The sequence below is a fragment of the Calonectris borealis genome, chromosome 2 (genome assembly GCF_964195595.1).
Source record: "Calonectris borealis chromosome 2, bCalBor7.hap1.2, whole genome shotgun sequence".
Taxonomy (NCBI): Eukaryota; Metazoa; Chordata; class Aves; order Procellariiformes; family Procellariidae; genus Calonectris; species Calonectris borealis.
In genome coordinates this window covers 101,225,720-101,245,782 of record NC_134313.1, presented here as the reverse complement: position 1 = coordinate 101,245,782, position 20,063 = coordinate 101,225,720, and the positions used below count along the sequence as shown (strand labels likewise).

The 20,063-nt window shown below is 38.8% G+C and overlaps 1 protein-coding gene across 6 annotated transcripts; it reads right to left on the bottom strand.

Moving 5' to 3' along the window:
- Window positions 1–1,639: 1,639 nt before the first annotated feature.
- MCUR1 (mitochondrial calcium uniporter regulator 1) lies at window positions 1,640–19,283 on the bottom strand. 6 transcript variants are annotated; one of them, XM_075142790.1, is made up of 9 exons: window positions 19,024–19,283; window positions 17,868–17,981; window positions 16,286–16,389; window positions 13,369–13,470; window positions 11,636–11,677; window positions 9,304–9,375; window positions 5,693–5,746; window positions 4,460–4,574; window positions 1,640–3,159 (listed from the first exon to the last, which is right to left on the bottom strand). In XM_075142790.1, exons 1-9 carry the CDS (start codon window positions 19,136–19,138, stop codon window positions 3,104–3,106), a joined length of 774 nt encoding a protein of 257 aa, XP_074998891.1. In that variant the 5' UTR covers window positions 19,139–19,283; the 3' UTR covers window positions 1,640–3,103. The 6 variants fall into 6 exon arrangements, 5 of the variants coding, with proteins under 5 accessions (XP_074998891.1, XP_074998886.1, XP_074998887.1 ...); XM_075142785.1 differs by having other exon boundaries at window positions 18,853–19,265; XR_012672514.1 differs by lacking the exon at window positions 1,640–3,159 and adding an exon at window positions 6,408–8,179 and having other exon boundaries at window positions 4,458–4,574; window positions 18,853–19,265.
- Window positions 19,284–20,063: the final 780 nt, after the last annotated feature.

The following is a 20,063-nucleotide window of genomic DNA, read 5'->3' as shown; positions in this document are numbered from 1 at the left end:
CAACATTCTGGGAAATGAATGATGCAACCAACACTTCCAACAGAGAAAGGGCTAGACAGCATGTGATTTAACAGTAATAAAATACTTGAAGCAAACAATTTAGCTAATACATGCCATGAAAAGGAGACGGCTCCCTTACGGAGGAGCCTTTGCTGTGTGAACATGAAAGTTCACAGGGAAAACTCACAACTAGTTTTAACATAGGCAGACTGCTACTCTTACATACCCTCAGCAGAGAGGGGCTCTTCCTGAAAGCAAATCAGAGCTGGAGCTCAGCTTTAGCTGCATCCTCTATTCTTGCAAACTAACTTAAAGAGAGAGCCTGAGAGATCTAACATTTCTAGATTGAATTTTTTCTTTTATACTTTTTTCCTGCCAGGCAGGAAATGAACAGATACATTTCTGAATTAAGGGCCAGCTACTGCATTTTTTCCACAGCTGAAGTGGTTTTAAGGTGAAACAGTCTCATTTATTTTTCACTTGTATCTTTTGAATGAGCTCTGCAAGTTAAAAATCAAAATCTGAAGCTAGAGACCTGAAAAGTATTTCTGTACATTTAAAATTGCTACCTATTCAAATTAAAGACAATATACAGCATTATACAGAGTGAGTCTTACAGAAAAAAATTTGGAGAATTGCCAACTTGGTCTCCTATTTATGAATTTAGCAATCATTTGACACTCAACTGTTGCTTTTCAAGAGATATTTAGTAGCATGTCCTGATGTATTTGCTTCTTGCTGCACCAAAAGGTTCATTCTTTGAGTTTAAATCTCTCTTTGAAAGAATTTGTGTTTGGAAATATATGGAGAGATTTTCTCTCTTTTTGGAATGCCAATAAATACATGTGGTACACATGACAGGACTGTGTTAGAAAGATTGCTAAACTGATCTTTAAAATCAGAGGAAATGGGAGAAGATTTTGCATATATGCACATAGGATAGGAGTAACAAGCTTTTACGTCACACTTCAAGACTTTATGGGCTAGGAAATAATAATGTTCTATTTATAGTGTCCTTTTCCTGAAGGACATACTAACTTTATTCCTTGTTTAGAACACTCACCAAGAAATGCTAGCTTTCCTGACACTTTGCTAATTCCAGGACAATGCTGCTCTATAATCTTTCACTTCCTCCCTCCACCTGCCCTGAAAAGAAATTTATTTGCATAGTATCTATTTTTAGCAGGATAGATCCTATATTTAAAATTAGTTCTAAATAATTATTTTAGCGACTATTTATCAGATGCTCAGGCATACAGGCAAAGATGTACTGATTACATAGACATATATAGAATCATCTGTCCTGGGAAGATAGGAACCAACACTGAAGTCATTCCAAACGTTAAATTATTGCTTGTCTAATTTGAGAAAGTGTCAAGTCCTATAAGTTAGTACAAAAAATATTTTTTAAACAAAAGAGTGAAGACGTTGAATATAGATTAATTCAATTTAAAGGGGCTGTTATTCTGCAATAATAGTTTTCCTTACATTATTGACTGTTCTTTTCTCTTCAGTGTGTTAGAGGGCTGTCAACTTTGCTAATTCTTAGCTTAAAAGTCCTGTTAGCAGTGACTTACCTTCAAACAAAGAGATTAAATTCAAATTAAAAAGTTGCATTTATAATGAAAACTCAGCATGCTCTATGAAATATTCAAAATTCTTTATTTCAGGTATAGTATTGTTACAGGCATGCATCTCTTCCTCCACACTTGCACGTGATCAAAGTTGGCACTCCCAACCACCAAAAAAGTTAAATGTTTATTACAGTACAGGCACAAAGTAGCCAAACAGCTTTACTTTCATTAAGCAAAGCCTGATTGTGCTCTAACAGCATTTATTACCAGTGCATAGATTGTTTTCTCTTCCTAAGAGCAAGCAAGAAGGGGAAATTTCCCTTAACTGAAGGAACACAGATGGCAGCTCTGCTACTAAAGCAGCCTTTTCATCAGTGCAAGAATGATAGATATCTGGATACGCTGGACGCCTTCCTTCACTGCTTTCAGTTGCACTTACTAGTTCACATGGACTTGCTCAGAACTGGATTAAACATCCTTGCAGGTCTCTATTACTGCTTTCATTATTATAATCACTATCAAAGTTCCACAGTTGAAGAACCAACAGCAATTATTTTTTTTTTTTAAGTAAAACAACAAAAAACCCATAAGACTGTTGGTATCGCAGTTCCCTCGCCTAAGACGCTGCTTCATAACCACTATTTAAAAATCTCTTTCCTTTCTAGAAGCATCGATTCCCCTCCATCAAGAGGGCAGCACCGGAGACACTGTATCACTTAACCATAAGTTAACACAACTAGAGTATTTTGCTGCATTTCAAACTTCCAGTTACAGTGGTAAAGTTAACAATTAGCATATGGAATGAGTATCAGATACTTACATGTACCAAAGGCAAGTTAGTCACAAAAATCTCTACAAATATATTACAAACAAAACTAGCAGCAAACACTGCTATCATTACACAGTACTCTTCCATGAAAGATGACTGATTGGACGGCCATCTGGAAAACAAGCTGATAACTGTAATGCTATAAAAATAGCAAACTAAATATTTGATAGTATGTACACTGTATGAACAAGTGTTAGAAGGAGGGAATTAAACATGATTCAGTTAACACAAATTCTACTTATACAAGAGTGCCTCCAAGCCACAAAACGTGTAGTTTCAGTTTTACATTAATAATCAAGACTTCAGTCTGATACGTGCAACTGACTCTGGCAAGCATGTCTGAATAGGCAATGGAACATAATTCCATAGATTCTTCTCTACAGCATGCAGCCCCATACGATCGGTATGAATGCTAGTCTTTGCTTATATCACACTTTGTGGCAGCAAGGTGTACTGCAGTTCGGAATGGAGGGAAATGGCAGAAATATGTATAGCATGCTTTCATCAGAGGTAAGTTTCAAAATATGCATGATATGTGTACAGTTTGTTTCTAGGCACGTCTTTGGTTACATTCTCAATACAGTCTGCTTTACAAAAAAAAACCCACCACAGTCAAGACTTGGTTAAAGTCCAGGCAAAGATAAAACTTCTTTTTTTCCAGAAACCAAGACAATATAAGGCCCTTTAAACTGATGTTTTATTATATCCATAAACGATAAAATCCCAGTGCTACAGTAAGGCATGTAAATACTGAACCTAAAAGAAAATAAAAATGGGGAGGAAAATGGAGACAACAAATCATTAGCTCTTGGAACATTTCTTCAGAAAGCTATGTACACGTCTTACTACAATACTAGAAGTGTAACCACCACCCCTTCCCCATTAAGAAAATAAGTTCATAAATTTACAACAAAATTTCAAGGTGGAAGGGCACAAAAATGACAAATAAGAAGGAAGGAAAAAAAGAATGCAGGAAAACTGGGCTAGAAAACTATCAAAAGGCTGAAAAACCCTTAGTTGCTTACCATTCCAAAAAAGATCAATATGGCAAGTTAAAATTGTAAAGTGAGGAAATGAATAACAGGATTATTAAATCACAGTCAAGTATTCAGCAAACAAATAAATGAAAGCTATCTTTAACGAGGCTTATCAGTTTGCTTTTTTTTAAATTTTTATCTAAATGACATCAACTTTTGGTTTCTAGATATACACGCAAAAGATTTTTGTCACTTTGCAACAGGACCACTTCAAACACAATGAAAATCATTTTTTTTTCCATGCAGAGTTCAACATGTTTTTGAGTAGGGATGGTGGGGAAAAGAATTCCTCTCATTTTAATAAATTGCCTTTTATTTTCCAGTAATGGTTCTCTCTAAAGGATATGCCTGAAGTACAGTACTATGAATAGACCTAAACGATTGTACTTGTGACAAAATCCATTGTGAAAGAATAATCAGAAAATCTAAATCAGAAGAATAATTTTCTACTGCAAACCTGCTCATTTAATAGCAGTGCACACTCAGTAGAAAAATGTCAAAATATTAGTTACCTAGGGCAATAATGTAGGCACACACACATATAGTATTTTTCTAATGTACATGCCTGAAAAATGAAAGTTTAAAGAACATGTGGCACTGAACAGTTAGAAAAGCTGAAATGTTCCATTTTGCATATAGATGTCCATCAGACAGATGAAGAAATCCTAGAAATGCATGCAGCAGGCTGCTTTTATAAATTAAGTCAGGCATACAAGAACTTTTTGGCCCTTGTTAACAGGCAGTCTTTTAGATTTCTCATACACATTATTATTACAGCATAAAGCAGGGGAAAAAACTAAAAAGTCATACAGTCATAGCCCAGGCAAAATAAAGTTGCAAATCATAGGAAACTTTATCTGGCTTAAGTACAGAGATAAGGCTGCTAATCCTGACTGAGACTATCTAAAGTTTTTTTTTTTTTAATCAGGGCCTTTATGAATACACTCAATCAAGAGTTAGCCAAACATTTAACAATGTTTAACAGTTTCACCATCAGAGACAACCATCAGATTCCTTACCTGCTAAGTACTTAATATTATCAAGTTTGTGCGATTCGAGCATTGTTTTCAGATCTGCAACTTCTGTGTCTATTTTTCTGTCTGTTTGGGTCAGAGCTCGATCTTGTTGCGCATGCTAAAAAACAAAGCAACAAAATAATGCAATTTGAAAAGTTTCTAGTTTATTTAGAAATGTAACCCATCCCTTGAAGTTGTATTTTTGGTTCCTCCTTAAATGTACGTTAATTTGAATTCAAAGAGAACAAGTTCCTTCCTATCTGATTATATCCAAGGAATTGAATAATTTGGTGAACTCAGGAAATTTATATGATTACACGTTCCTTAACACGTAATCTAGGAAGTGGCAGAACTGGATGCCTTCTTATCTCAATCTAGTAGCATAAACATGAACTTCAATCTGTTGTTTGGCTCACCGATATTAAAGTCACTGTTCAATTATAAGAGCTATTGAGAAGTCTAAGAGTCTCTTGTGACAAAAACATATCAGAGCATCAAGATTTATGGATCATTAGAAAAACCGAGAATTGGTCTTCTGATGTAAAAAAGCATGTCTTCACCTTGTAATGAATTCTACCACAAGAACAGCTACAGACAAATTCAGAATCTGATTATGACAGAAGACAGGACTTCTGTGAAAGACATGGGATAGAATTATTACACAGAAAAGACTGAAAGATCAAACTTGTAAACTGAGAACAACAGCTGCTGAGTTGCTGATATTTTTAAATCAGCACCTCTGAAACATTGTGAATCAGTTAATGATTTACTGCTACACATCTTCCTAGGGATAATTCCCTATACTACAGAAAGGAAACAAAAGGAAGAGGAAGTGCTTGGTAAAAACCTCCTCTAAAATGAAGCTAAATCAATCTAGCAATGTGTTTCAGTCTCACTGAGTGGGGGGTGTGTGTGGAAATTAATTTCACAAACTAACATTAAGAGTAGAATTCCATCTAGAGAAAATACTATATGCATGAAGTTTCAAAACAGAGTGACCACTGAACAGTTTATATATATTATTAGACCTTCTGCATGTATATATGAAAGCCTTTTTATTCTATTGACACTTCAGTTATCTGTACCAATACGAAAATACACAGGGAAATAATAAAGCACAACGACATTTTGTACATTAAAGTGCCTAAAGACATGAACAACTCCAAAAAAAATACCAGGTCTATAACACAAGTACAAAAAGATTTGCTGCTTTATAATCAGCTACCAAGTTCTTACCAATTCCACTATTTCTGTCCTCATTTCAAGTAGTTTTCTTTCATTAAGTGAGTACTAGAGGGAAAGGGGGGGAAAAAAAAAGATAAACATGATATTGTCATTAAACTTCTTCCTCACACTTAAAAGCACATTTCTTTGTTTCCAAAGAACTGTAGAACACTGAATCTGCACAAGATTATTGTCTGACAACACTTGGGAGACAGTATTGTTGGATAATTGCTGTCCTTCGGAAAAAGCACAATTTAGACAGGTGTTCATCCACACCTCCGAACTGTAAAGTGCAACAAGTACGTCAGACACTCATCTTCTGCAAAAAATGTACATATTAATAAGCAGTTGGAAGTAAGGTTGACAGATTTGCATTTCTGAAAAACAAAGACCTATGACTCTAAACAGTAAATAATTCTGGAACAGTTAACTAATCCATCAAGCATACAAGCACAATCAAGACTGAACCATCTACTTTCTTCAGGAAGGGGAGTACAGTTTTAAAACACCATATCAAACTCAGCTATCAAAGAAATGTTTAGCCAGCATTGCATGCGCTCAGCATTTGTATTGTTCTGACCATCATTTCATGATATATTTGTTAAATATAGAACATTTGTATCTCACGTTAAGCCATTAATTTGTGGAACATCGGAAATGGTGGCTTATTTTTAAGTTATAGCTATTTGGGTTCAAGGAAAGTTAAATCCAAATTAAAGAAGCATACCTTTAAGGCAGGTTACCTTTCTGACTCATGAACAGGCGTGATTTACCTTGACATCTATAATGGTTCCTGTCCCACTACTGGAGCAATTCAATTACTCATAGACCGCTGCTAAACGGCCAGTCTATAGCGCAGAGTATTAAGGTCATCAGGCACCCTCAGTTACACAGCAATAACCTCATCTGTTGACATTCCCATGAGGAAAGTTGCTTTATTTTCCCTCCACTCTGGAAGCTTATTCCACTTTAACATTAAACTCAGATTAATCTACATAAATGCCTCAGCACTGAAAAACCCTCCTTAAGGATCCAGAGCTCCGTTTGGACTTTTGACTGACCTAAAGATGAAGTTAAGAGATAGCAGGCTGCTACAAATGTGGAAAATTATATAACAAAGACAAATAACAGCATGTCTACAATTAATGAAACAGTCACTAGATTCTGCAAAATGAAGAGAAGGACAAAAAAAGAAATTCAGACATTTTATATAAATACATATTTTTGAAAGTGGTAAGATGGCAGAATATTTATAAAAGAATCTAATTAAAATTACGTTTGAGGTGAAATTTCACGTAAGAATTTGACCTCACATTAATAAAGTGATCATCGCTATCAGAAGAACCGTGACACTTAAAATAAACAATTTTATGGATTGAAATAGTTTGTCTGCTTTACTTTAAGTAGATGCTGTTAGCCAAATACACATTTTCTGAATAATTTCTATTCTACAAGCTTCTTTCTTGATGTTTGTATTGGGTTAAAGTTTTGCTTTGTGGCTAGAACTCTCTAGGTCAGACGCAATGATTTTAAACTTAGGTTTAAGACAGTGAAATACACCCTTTTACTGGAAGGCATCACCACACATCTGTAATAACATCAGTGCATAAAAAAAAAGGAGGAAAGAAAAGGTTAAACCCCCTCCCTGAAATTCAACAGGGAGATTTCCCCTTAAGTCCATGTTTTTCACAGTGCAGAAAAAATTCAGTTTTGTCAGATGCATCTTGAGATTTTTAACAGCAAGCTTAAAGGCACTGTGATGCATGAACACATGAATACATATGGAATTTTGTACCATACTTGAGTTTCTAAATCACATCCACATCATTGCAGATATAAATCACAGCATAAACAGATGTGCACTAAGGGACGTAGGATTCTCCAAGAAATGTAAAGTTGCATTCAACTAATTAAAAGATAAAGCATTTAGAGTTTGAAACGTTAAAGACTGCCCACAGCAGTGTTGACAAATTAAGAAATTCTCCTTTGGTACTTATTCCAAGCAAAACTAAAGGATAAGAACATTTTACTTAGTGCTTCAAGTTAAATCAATTTAAACTTCGGATATTTCTCTTCTGAATAGTAACTTAGTAAGAATGCACAGTAACCTTCAATTATCCTGAGTTTTATTCTCAGTAAGCTAGATATTCAGTCCTAAGTCACATTTAGAATCCAAGTAAATGATGCTCTGCCTACTATAGAAAACACTGGATTACGTCTCACCCCCAACTCAGCATATATGCTACAACCTGCTCCCCATTCATCTGCCTTTTTCCTTTTCTGTTCATGCATGGCAGAGCTGGCAGTTAAAGTGGGGGAGTGGGGGGAGGAAAAAAAAGAGCAATTTTCATAGAAACTATGAAATTATAGTTGCACAACAGACTACAAAGTTGGTCGACTTTCTTAAGAGAAAGTTGACATGCACAGTTTGCTTTTCCTTGGAGGCAGTAAAAATAATGTAGTGTTCTGAGCAACAGACAGAGTCCAGATTCCAGGATCCTACATAAATATACAAGAAAACACTAGTGCCTAATTTATCACTGGTGAAGTGGTTTTAAATAGGTTTTCTAAGCCCAAAGTATTGCAAAGCTTACGATCTACGCAGTTAATACACTTCATATGATACTTTTTTAAAACATTAGCATAAAGTATTAACCTTTAAACAAGAATTCTACCTGCTCAAGTTGTACTTTATTCAAGCGTCTACCTTGACGGGATATCCCTTGATGGGATAACAGACTGTTAGTCATTATACTAAATAGCTGACACAGCTGTTACCTAAACTAATCATTGTGAAAAGTTTCAAGGGGGCACATACAGAAGATAAATGATATCTACTTGAACAGTTCTTATTGCCTAGACTGGAGATAAATATTAAGTCTTCATTACACACTTGTGAAAAAGGACTGAATAAGAAATAAAATTAATAGAAAAATGTCATTAAAAGATCTTTCCATTTAGAAGATCCAATTTCTTTGAGATCCTAAAAGCTATTAAAAAAAAAATCTACGGGAACAGAACTGTATTTAGAGTGCTACATGTAACGCAAAAACTTGTTAATCTACTTCTTCATCTACGTTATTTAATTTAAGATCACATCAATTCAGTTCTACCAGATATTTCAAAGTTCAAAACAATCTGAACCAGTACCAGTTACATTTAAAAAAAATAAAAATAAATTACAAGTATTTTCACAATAGGTATTTCCTAACAAACTAGCTACATGATAAATTCTCTAGCTATAGGGAAATGAAACATCTTCAATGATGATAAATTTAATGAAATGTGTAAACTTAATTAAGTGTGAAAATAGAGAAAGAGATACAGTAAGAACATAGAGAACCTCTAGGCAGCTAGTCAGCATATTTAGATTAAATATCTAATAAATTTAAGTGTAATATGTTAATCTTGATATTAAAACAAATCAAAATAGATAGACATACAAAACCAAACATGGCGGCACCTTGTACAGCATAAGGATGAGTAACTTGGATCAATACCATCTTGAAGCTGAATGATACTATAAATTAATATGGAAATGCTTTTTGGGTAAGATGCTCCTACCCAAATTTGGAGATTACTCACTGTTTAGATGTTTCTAGAAGAAAGTAACCAAAACTTACCAATTCTTTTACTCTGCTCTTCTCTAGGTTTAGGTTTAACTTGTTATCTGCACGAACTTTGGTAATTTCATCCTAATGGGAAAAAAATTGATAAAGCAGCAAGCAAGATTTTCTGTTTAATCATAAGCAGAAAAAATTAGACAAATATATTGTGCCTTTCTTTACATATCTCAGGAATCAAGCTTCTCTCCAATTAATATACTTTCAAAAACTTTCAATAGTCTAAGTATTCCTATTCTTCCCCCGGGAAATACTCATGTTCTATAGTATGAATTGGATCTCAGAATCAAAAAACAACAATTGCTTTTAAAACCAGAACACTGAGAACAGCAGTTAATTGAGAGCACATCCTTCTACAAATGCTGGGAATGTTTCATATATCCCATAACCCTCTCTGATTTCTAGAAATCCATGCCTAGGTACACATGTAAGTTGGACTTCCTCCATGAAGCAATCTTGATCCACAAGATGACTTAAAAAGCAGCTTCTAACCTTCCAATGTAAAAGAAAATCTGTTTTTAAAGACTACATCTAGGGCTTTCAGAAAAAGCTACAGACATTTCAGAAGTCTGGAAATATTTATTATATTTTTAAACATCTAACTTTTTTAAAGGACCATAAGTTGTACACTTGCACTTTACTTCATCAATAGCTGTAAGTGATTCCTGCTTTTCTCAGTGACAGCTGCCATTTTAATGCAACCTCCTGGCAGGAATTCCAGCCAGCTGACAGTTTGTCATGAGGCAAACTGCCAATCAGATGAATGTGTGGGAGAAGCAAAAGATTGCTGATGCTCTGGGAGATTCTACTATTAAAAACAAGTAAGCATCTCTCAAGTAGGCCAATGTCAACTAGTCAAGAGTTCATTAAGTTAGTATGAATAATAATTAGACTCAATTGCTATGTTTCAATTTTTGAACTTTAACTGGTTTAATGAATCAAAAAATTAGAAATAAATTTTTCTTAAACTTTTATAACATTGTGTCTTCTTGTCTTTTAGAGGAACAAGTATGAGCAAACGTAATTCTCACAAGGGCAAGTTATTTTATATTTAGAGTTAAAAGTAAAATTTAAAGACATCTAGCTTTTAAGAAAAGATGACTCAGATCCTTGATCCTCAGATCCACTCTACCAGTGGATTACACTAACTTTATATGCAACTAAAACCATAAAATAAGTTACAATTCAAAAATCAGATGCCAAATGTATTTTAAAATGGTATTCTGAAAACCCAGATGCATTAAGCATTTCATAACACAATATAAAACATTCAGAATTAGCCTTGAGAAATTTATGTTCTCCTTTTGGAGATGACAGTGCAAAAAGAAATTGAAAAGAATAGGACAGAAATGGCAATGAGGCACTAGGCTGAGTTTGACCACATTGTCAGCTAGCTCAACAAGTCCAATATTCTGCCAGTTTCATGGATAAACCTGACAGAAAGAAGAATGCTCCATCTTTCCAGCTAAGAAGGACATCACAGCAGGAAACAGCAGTTCTCAAGTCAGATGACCATACTCTCCAAAAAACAGTTAATATTTCCCAGTTTCCAATCTTAATCACTGTTGCAAGAATGTTTGTTTCTGTGCAAAGGCTGCTTATAACTCCACACCCATTGAAATAATAGATTTTGAGACAATCTTGTTTTTGATGGTAGTTTTGATGTTTGGAGTGTTATTCAACACAGGCAAACCATAAAGAACAGAAACACAGCACTGATGCTTAAACCTGATAAGGATAACAATCTGTATGATCATTAACAGAGCTACGTTTTCTCCAGAGAGTCTGTTTTCTTGCAAAGGTCATTTGCTCCCAAACAAATGGGACCAAACATAACATAATGGTCCCAAACGTAATGGCCTAAAGAAGTAATTTAAAAGCTATTTTAAATTCTGGACAGCTAACAGATATGTCTTCAGACAAAAAAAAACCACACCACCAAAAAACCACCACCCAACAAAAAAAAAACCCAAACTGTTGCATTTTTACATGTAACAGGCAGCCCTAAATGCAGAAATTCACTCAGCCGTAACCATGACATGGCAGTTAGCCACTTTCTGAATCTAAATTAAGGACATGCAAGTAAAAAAATCTTCAGTTACATTTTTCTTCAACTCTTGTACCATTCACAGTTCTCTGTCACCATAAATGAAGTATGCATGGAATTGTTTTTGCTGCAGCCCACAGCATACCATCAACTGCAATCTCAGTATCCTATATATCACAACAATTAAGCACAGCTTTTAAAATAGTCTTGAAAGCAACAATTATTTTTTATTTAAAGCAAACTAGACAGGTGTTAACTCTTAATTATATGGGTATGGTATCTTACCATGACTTGCTTCTTTATCTGCTGGAGTTCAAGTTTTATTTTCTGGGAGAGTAGAAAAAAATTGTACACTTTATTAGTATATATAAACACACATAATCTAGAAATACTAATGAATTTGCATGATCAGTAACAATGACTATAATCCATAATGTGAAAAAGAAGGCAAAATGAGTGTGGTTTAACTCTACGTCCTCAGTATGTGTATAGATATATGCATGTGTATATGCATATATGTATAGATATATGCATGTGTATACACATGCATGTTTACTCAATGCTGTGCGCTTCCAAATAACAGCACAAGACAGAAGCTGGCAATGTCCCACAGCAGTAGAAGTGGCCAAATGCATAGAATGGTATGAGCAAGAATAAACCCAGCAGGCCAAGGGAAGTGATTATTTCCCCATATTTAGCACTTGTGAGCCTGCACTGGAAGTGCAGTGTCCAGCTTTAGGCTCCCTGGTGGAAGACAGATGCTGACATACTGGAGCAAGTCCAGGGAGGGCCATGAAGATGATGGGGGGCTGGAGCACACTATGTTAGGGGTGGGGGGATGAGAAGGAGACAGAGCTGGGTTTGTTCAGCTTTAAGAAGAGATGGCTAAATGGCAATGATACTGCAGCCTGCAACTACCTAATGTTCTCTAGAGGCTCTTTCTAACTCAAATTATTCTATTACTTTACCTCTTTCAAAAGATACATGAAATGGGTATAGCTGTAGCATCTTCTCTCTGGAGATCATCCAGTCCTATCCCCTGCTCAAAGCAGGGGCAACTAGAGCAGGTTGCTCAGGGCCATGTCCAGTTGGGTTCTGAATATCTCCAGGATAGGGACTCCACAGCCTCTCTGGGTATCCTATTCCAGTGTTCTACCACCCTTACAGTAAAAAGTGTTTTCTTATGCCTAAATAGAATTTCCCGCGTTTCGGTCTGTGCCAATTAACTATTGCTCTGCCACAGGACAACACCAGGAAAGAGCCTGTCTCGGTCTTCTTTATCCCCTCCCTTCAAATATTTGTATACATTGATGAGATCCCCACTGAGCCTTCTCTTCTCCAGGCTAAACAGTCCCAGCTCTCACCGTCCTTCCTCATATGTCAGGTGCTCCAGTCCCTTACTGATCTTTGTGGACGTTTGTCGGACTATGTCTGGCATGTCCACGTCTCCCTTGCACTGGGGAGCCCAGCACTGGACCCAGCACTCCAGATGAAGTCTCACCAGTGCCAGGCAGAGGGGAAGGATCACCTCCCTTCACCCACTGGCAGCCTTCCTAACACTGCCAACGAGGCTGTTGGCCTTCTTTGCCACAAGGGCACATCGCTGGCTCACAGTCAACTTGGCGTCCACCAGGACCCTCAGGATCTCTTCTGCCAAGCTGCTTTCCAGCTGGTCAGCCCCCAGCCTGTCCTGGTGCACAGGGCTATTCCTCCCCAGGGGCAGGACATGGCATTTCTATTTGTTCAACTTCCTGAGATTCCTGTCATCCCATTTCCCCAGCTTGTTGATGTCCCTCTGAATGGCAGCACAACTGCCTGGTGTATCAGCCACTGCTCCCAGCTTTGTATCATCTGCAGACTTGCTGAGGGTGCACTCTGCCCCATCAACAAGGTCATTAATGAAGATGTTAAACCATAGTGGTCCCACAGCCAACCTCTTGGGTACAAGATGCGTTTTTACATCGTTAGAAAAAATAAGCAAGTGCTAGAATAGCACTTTCCAAGATAGTGATTTTTACCTCATTTTCTGAACGAAGTGCTGAAAATTCACTTTTTTCCAAAATAATCATGTCCTTTTTCACACCACCAATATGGGACATTACTTGCTGAAGTGCAATTTCCTTTAAAAGAGGGGAAAAAAACCCTCAGAACATACTGTAACTATAACGCTTTTTCTCATCTATGCCTACAAATACGATAGGCTATTTTGGTACCCTGAAATTTTTAATTCAGCAATTTCAGACCGATTATCTGAGTTTCAGAAAGTAAGATAAATTAAGTGACAGAATAAGCAAGTTAGGCTCAAACGATGGTAAAGTTTGACAAAATTAGTAGTGCTAACACAGATCAGAACAATTCAATTAATAGCCTAGGAAATAGTTTCTTCCAAATCTTCAAATTCTTAAGCATTAGGGAGAGAAGATGGGTCTCTGAGCTAAATGAGGAAAGCTGCCTTTCAGACCAAAACTCCTCAGTGCAACCATACTCTTTTGTAATTACCTCCTTTTTTACCTCCCCCTGCAAGGGGGCTCACTCTGCTTCACTACTCAGAATCATGCACTATACTTATACTTTTAATTGCTCTTCTCAGTCTGTTATACTGAGTTGACAGAAGGCAAACAAGAATTCTCTGCAACCTTCAAGGATGGAAAAGTCTGTAGACGTTGTTCTAGATCCTACACTATCCACACATGCAAACAGGGACTGCCTCCTCTTCGCTGAAGATCTCCCCCTAATAAGTAGTCCCTTGCTTTTGATTCTGGACTAAGAGCCCGACAAATCTGACACAGCACTCTAACTCCACTTTCATCAGGAAATGCTATTCTAACTTACAGTGCTATATGTTTAAGTGGCATCTGGAGACGCCACACCAGGCTATCTGACCACAACACTGAAAAAAATGTCTCAGTGTACTAGATATGTTACAAAAAGTCTACAGAAAGAGTATTGCCATGGAAACCTCCTCTCTTACTCCCTGATGTCTCCAGCTTGCTTTTGTTCTCTCCCCTCTTCACTGAGCTCAGTAAAACAGAAAACAGACTCTTCCATATTCTCTCTCTTCATCATCTCTATACATACCCACACACATATTTTCCACTCCCTCCAAGGTTTTATCTAACCAGTTAATATTTCATCTTTTACATACCCAAACCAGGGCCTAACGGCGATAGCTACATCCACAACTTTTCAAATCCTCTTCCAACTCATCATTCTCTTTTTGCATAAGCTCTTATGTATTCAAAGACTATAAGGAACTACAGGTTCTATCATATTGCCCAGAGTTCATGGCATACACACCTCCTGAGCTGCTTCTATCTTAGCATGCCATACAAACCTGCGTATTTCAATCTTAATGACAGAAAGTCACCTGAAGGTGGAATCTACCAGTCAGTCTCAGAAAACATCTACCATCAGGAGCAACAAAGAAAAACCTGTCTGTTTTCATTCAAAAAAAGCTAAGCATAGAAGGAGGCAGAGATGCAATGACTGCTTACTGTGAAATATAACCAACCATGGGAGAAAGGGTCCCTTTAACATAGCATTCTCTGATTGACTGTGGAACAAGTTCACCACAGGGGGAGGAAGCTCACCCACATCTGCTTTGCCTGGAATCTAGGTGGTAGGAAAGATGAGCTGAAGTCTCCCTGAATGGAAGGTGGTGCAAAATCCAGGTATTCCGCTTCTTAACGAGATGCCCTATTGCCAAGACTATTATACTACGGAGACAGCAGCTGCTGTTTTCTCACGTTTTAAGACAGCAGCCTTATTACTATGAAATAAGTTAAAGCCTGTGTTCAGAAGGTGACTCGGGGCCATGAATCCCAGCCTCGCAGAGCAGCCCAAGAGGTTGTACTTCAGCTATGCTTCTTGTCAGCGTTGTCTATTAGCTTACGTGTCAGGGAATTCCAGCATACCAGATATTGTGAATCCCATTCAAAGATGCTTAAGTTCCACATGCAGTGAATCATGTCTTACTCTGAATTTCGGTTTCATTTCTGGAGCCAGATGCCTAAGAGCTCAACGTGGCAATATTCAACACTGTCATGTCCAATTCCTTACATGGATCTCCCTTTGTATGACCTGACAAAGGGCCTCCAAAAAAATCACAGCCAGTATTAGAACAAGAACCATTGCCTCCAGACACAATTATTCATTAAAACAATCATTCCCTTACAAGTCAAAGCTAACTATTCAGCTCAGTTGTACGCAATTTCCTGGTAGCCAGGAAGGATCTCTGTGGATATTCAGCATTATCAGTCTATTTCCAAGCAAGTTTTTTTTAACCTCCTCGCACCAAAATGTATATGCTGGCTAGATTTAGAGGATACCATGAACAATGTATGCATCAAAGGAAAAGGAGATAGATTTCAAGATCAGCATCCAAACTATACATGTTCCTATATGTTACCAATGTATACAACCACACCAATCATGCCCTAAAAACATTATATAATATAAGAAATTCAGCTCAATTCTAATCCAATATAGATGTCATTGTGACACAAAGAGATAAATAAAAAGGTACAACATAACAGGGTGGTAAATCACTGAGGGAATCTGTACTTCCTTGTTACAAGTCTACAAAAGAATATATGAAGGAGCTGTAACTATTCAAATCCATGCATTAATACCTCCTATGTCTGTCTAAAAGCCACCTCAGTAATTCTATTTCATGCTACAATAAGGTTGAAACCCAAAAACTACCTGTGGTTTGTGTACCAGCTCACAGTACCTAAATCTCAAGGTCCACCACAACACTTTGATAAGTATTTGATAAACTCAAGACGATTCACTAGCCAATAAAGAGGGATGTTTGTGCTTCACCTTCAAACTTCTAAAATACAGTGTCTAACAGTAATAAATAGCAACATATATTGCATTAGCAGCATACTAGGTTTTGATTTACTTCAGCCTCACCGTCGTCTTTGAGCTAACCTGCTGCACTTTGGTGACCATATCCTTGTAAATCATATCCAGGTTGGTGTTCATAATTTTCACTAATGCAGATACAATGACCTCCGACTGCTGAGTAGTGAACCCTAAGCAAAACGAAATGCAACAACATTCAGAGAGAGACCTAAATCTGGACAGTTTACAGAAATGCCAGTTGCTAATCAGCACCAAGTTAAAACAAATGTCCGTTATGAAAGATAAACATAATCCTCTTGATCCAGCACTAACAAAAGAGCACAACCAGTCAGTACATCCAAGTTCCTCCACCCCAAAATTATGTCTCTGACACAGTATAGTTGCTTCTGTAGTACAGCACTATTACAGTATCAGCAGGATATTTTCCTGGAAATTTTCTAGAAGTATTATGGAATGTCATCTCTCACACATGGTTATTTCTATGAGTAAGAATTCTGATCCTGAAAAGCAGGGTATACTTTCAGTATACTATAAATCCTCAGAACCACTGAAGATGTACAAAACTCAACAACTGAAAACAGAGCTAACCACTCTGATTTTAGGCCTACCAGCCTCTGAGTCCCTATTAAAAACCTTTTAAACTGAATATATTGGAAACTATCGTAAAACATTGTACCTAGAAATACTTGTCAGCTTTTCCACTTTCAAAATGTAGGAGTAAAAATGTCATGAACAAGATTTAGAAATACTTGCAAAAGCATGATTGTTTCAAACTAACTAGCAGCAGTGAAGTGTTAGAAAGCACACATGTGGTCTGAGAGTGAGTCGCTTTCAATAGCTGAGCTCATGTAATAGTTTGCCACCACCAAAAGGAAGAGATAGCCCTCCTCTCTCTTTTCCTATCCCTCCTCCTGCCAGTTTGTGTGTGTCCTGGTGCTCTGCTCTGTGAGCTCATTAAACTAGCGTCTCCAAATACTAACCAAGCAAAAGAGCTACAGAGTTTTCTGAGAATTAGGTTGGCACATGGAAAGAGATGAAGCCACATGGCAGGGAAAAGAGACCGGGACCTCCTCTTTTCAGGGATGGAGAGCTGTCAGAAGTCAATTCAGCTGTACTGCACTTCACCTTAAGGTACCTTCCCCACCTCGGCAACATTAGCATGAATCCAAAATAATCAATTCCCTTATCTATGTTTTAGCATAAGAGCAGCCATATTTTATATAGTATTCTACATTATATCCTAAAAACTACATTTTACATAGTAGTCCATATTCAATCCTATTACAACGCATTGTTGCATACTCAAGATGCTATATACTAAATATGTAGGAATCCAGTTAATACATTTTAAATCACTACCTTGACAACTGTTTTTTGCTTTCAATTCTTAAAATCTAATTTCTCTTTAGCATTTTTTAATTACCAATACGATAGTAAATTATTCCAATCAAAGTTATATAAGCTCACTGTCTCCTTTTGGAATTAGAAAAAACTTACATGTCCTTAGCCAGTATATGAAAAAAAAAAAAATCCATAAAAACGAAGCTGTAACATCACATGTCAAGGAGAAGCAAGTAACAAACTTTGTAAACTAAAATATCACCCATGAAATCACATTAGAAATAGCTACCCATTTCTAGCAAATTACCATTTTCTTCCAAGAGGCATACCAGCGCATGAGTGTCAAAAAAAAGCTTCCTATTTCCCAATAAGGAAATATTCCCTGTGCTTTGTAAAGATGATGGTGCAGAACTGCTTACATCTGAAAAAAAGATAAACAAAACATATGTTATTTTTAAGAAAGAATATTTAACCAATATGTTTGCTTTCCAGGAGTTTCCTTACTACCCCAAATATGTGCCATTTATGACAAAATATTAGATTGTGCATTGAGATTATCGCAGCTTGCTTGAAACTGAAAAGGTATCTGACTAACAAGTGCTATGCACAAGAGCTTTAAAACAGAATACAATGCTACTGCTGCACTTCCGAGATGCTCTCCAAGAATATCCTGTCCTGGAAAAATCCTACCAAGTGTCTGGGTCTTAAAATTGGTCCTTTACAGTTACCAGCATAAAATGTGGAAGTTGTGAGCAGTTTGTAGCTTTGAGGACTAAATCCACAGACTCTTTCCATTCTTTATTAGAGAAGCAAACCTTCATTGTTGCCCTTTAGACACTAAATTGCTATTAGAAGAATTACTAACACATTCCCCAAATATCAGTACTACAGAAATCATGCATTCAGGGAAATTTAATACCAGTGCATAAACTAGCTGACAGAAAGAATGTAAGATGCAACATGAGGTAAACTGTCAGGAGGCAGAATTCTCTGTCTTCAAAGACATTATATTTTAAAACATTTGGGTGGGCAGAAAATACAACAATGCCTTAGCTGTCTTACTTAAAGATCAATAAAGGGTAACCAATTTAAGCCTTCGGGGGGGGGGGAGGGGAAACAGTCCTTATTAGGACTGGCCCTACGGCCAGGTCACAAAGCTGCTGCTGACAGGCCCTTGCAGGCCCCCACGCCACTGGACTCCCGGGGGCGGGTGAGGTGACGGGGGCAGGGGTACCGACCCCCTCACCCACTCTCGCGTCTCTCCGCGCCACGCTCCCCCTCCCAGCTCTCACCCCGCTCCCCGCAGCGGCGGCGACTCTCCCTGCCGGTCCCGCCGACGCGCCTTCCCCACCCCGCGCTGCCGTTAACGGCCGTAACGGCCGTCCCGGAGCCCGGCGGCGCGGCCGGGCGCTGCCAGTCGCCGAGGCAGCGGCGCGCGGGGGAGGGGGGCGCGCGGCGGTCACCTGAGGCGGCGGCGGCGGGCGGGAGGGCGCCGTCCGCGCCGCGCGGCCGCAGCAGCAGCAGCGCCCGCCTCCCGCCGCTCACAGCCGTGGCGGCGGCCGCCTGACCCCTGGCCATGGCCGCGCCACCCGGTCCCGACGAAGGAAGAGGGGGGAAGGAGGGAAACCGCGGGTACCGCCGCCGCTACTGGAATGCCATTGCTGAGCACGCGCCGCCCCGGCGCCTACTCTTCCGCTACAGGCGGCGTCTCACTTCCGCCTCCGGCACGTGGCAAAACACGCGGGTGACGCCGTGAGCGGTGGCGGTTGATTTTATGGCTCACGCGGCGGTCGCAGCGAGAAGAACGGCGCGGGCGGGCCGGCTGCGAGGCGGTGCCTGCGGGGGCGGGGCGGGGCGGGGCGGGGCGGGGCGGGGCGGGGCGGAGGCGGGCGGCGGGGGCCGGGGCCGGGGACCGAGGGCATCGGCACCTCCCGGCCCACATGGGCGGCGGCCCTGGCGTGCTGGGGTGCCGGGAGTTAGCCGTTGGTGGCACAGGCTCTGCCAGGCGTCGCGCAGCGGCGGCACTGCTATTTCCATCCTTTATTTAAGTGAAAAAAGAGAGTATTTTGGGAGGGAGGTTTACCCCGGTGCGGCAGGACGGGCACGGTCCGGTGCCGGCTGTCCGACCTCGGGCCCCTTCCTGAATAACGTTTTTCTTCGTTCTGGGCGAAGATAGACGTTTAGTGGAAAAAAGTGCATTTCAGACATAGCTGTCATTCTGTAATGATGCTGAGATGTTGGGTTTCAAAGTTACTAACCAAGTAATGTGCAGAATTAGGCAACTCGGTGGATCTAAGGGTCTGGAGCTTTAGTCGTTAAATAATTGCTGTAACCATTAGGGTGGGTAAAGTCTGCTATGCTTGCAGTTCTGCTGAAAATACGGGTGTACTTTTTCTTTACCTGCTCTGTTTCTAAAACAAAAGTGCTTAATATTTGTAGGGAATTAATATGAGACGAAATCGGCTCGGCCCATTGTCATTTTCTCCAGGCAGCACTTATTTCA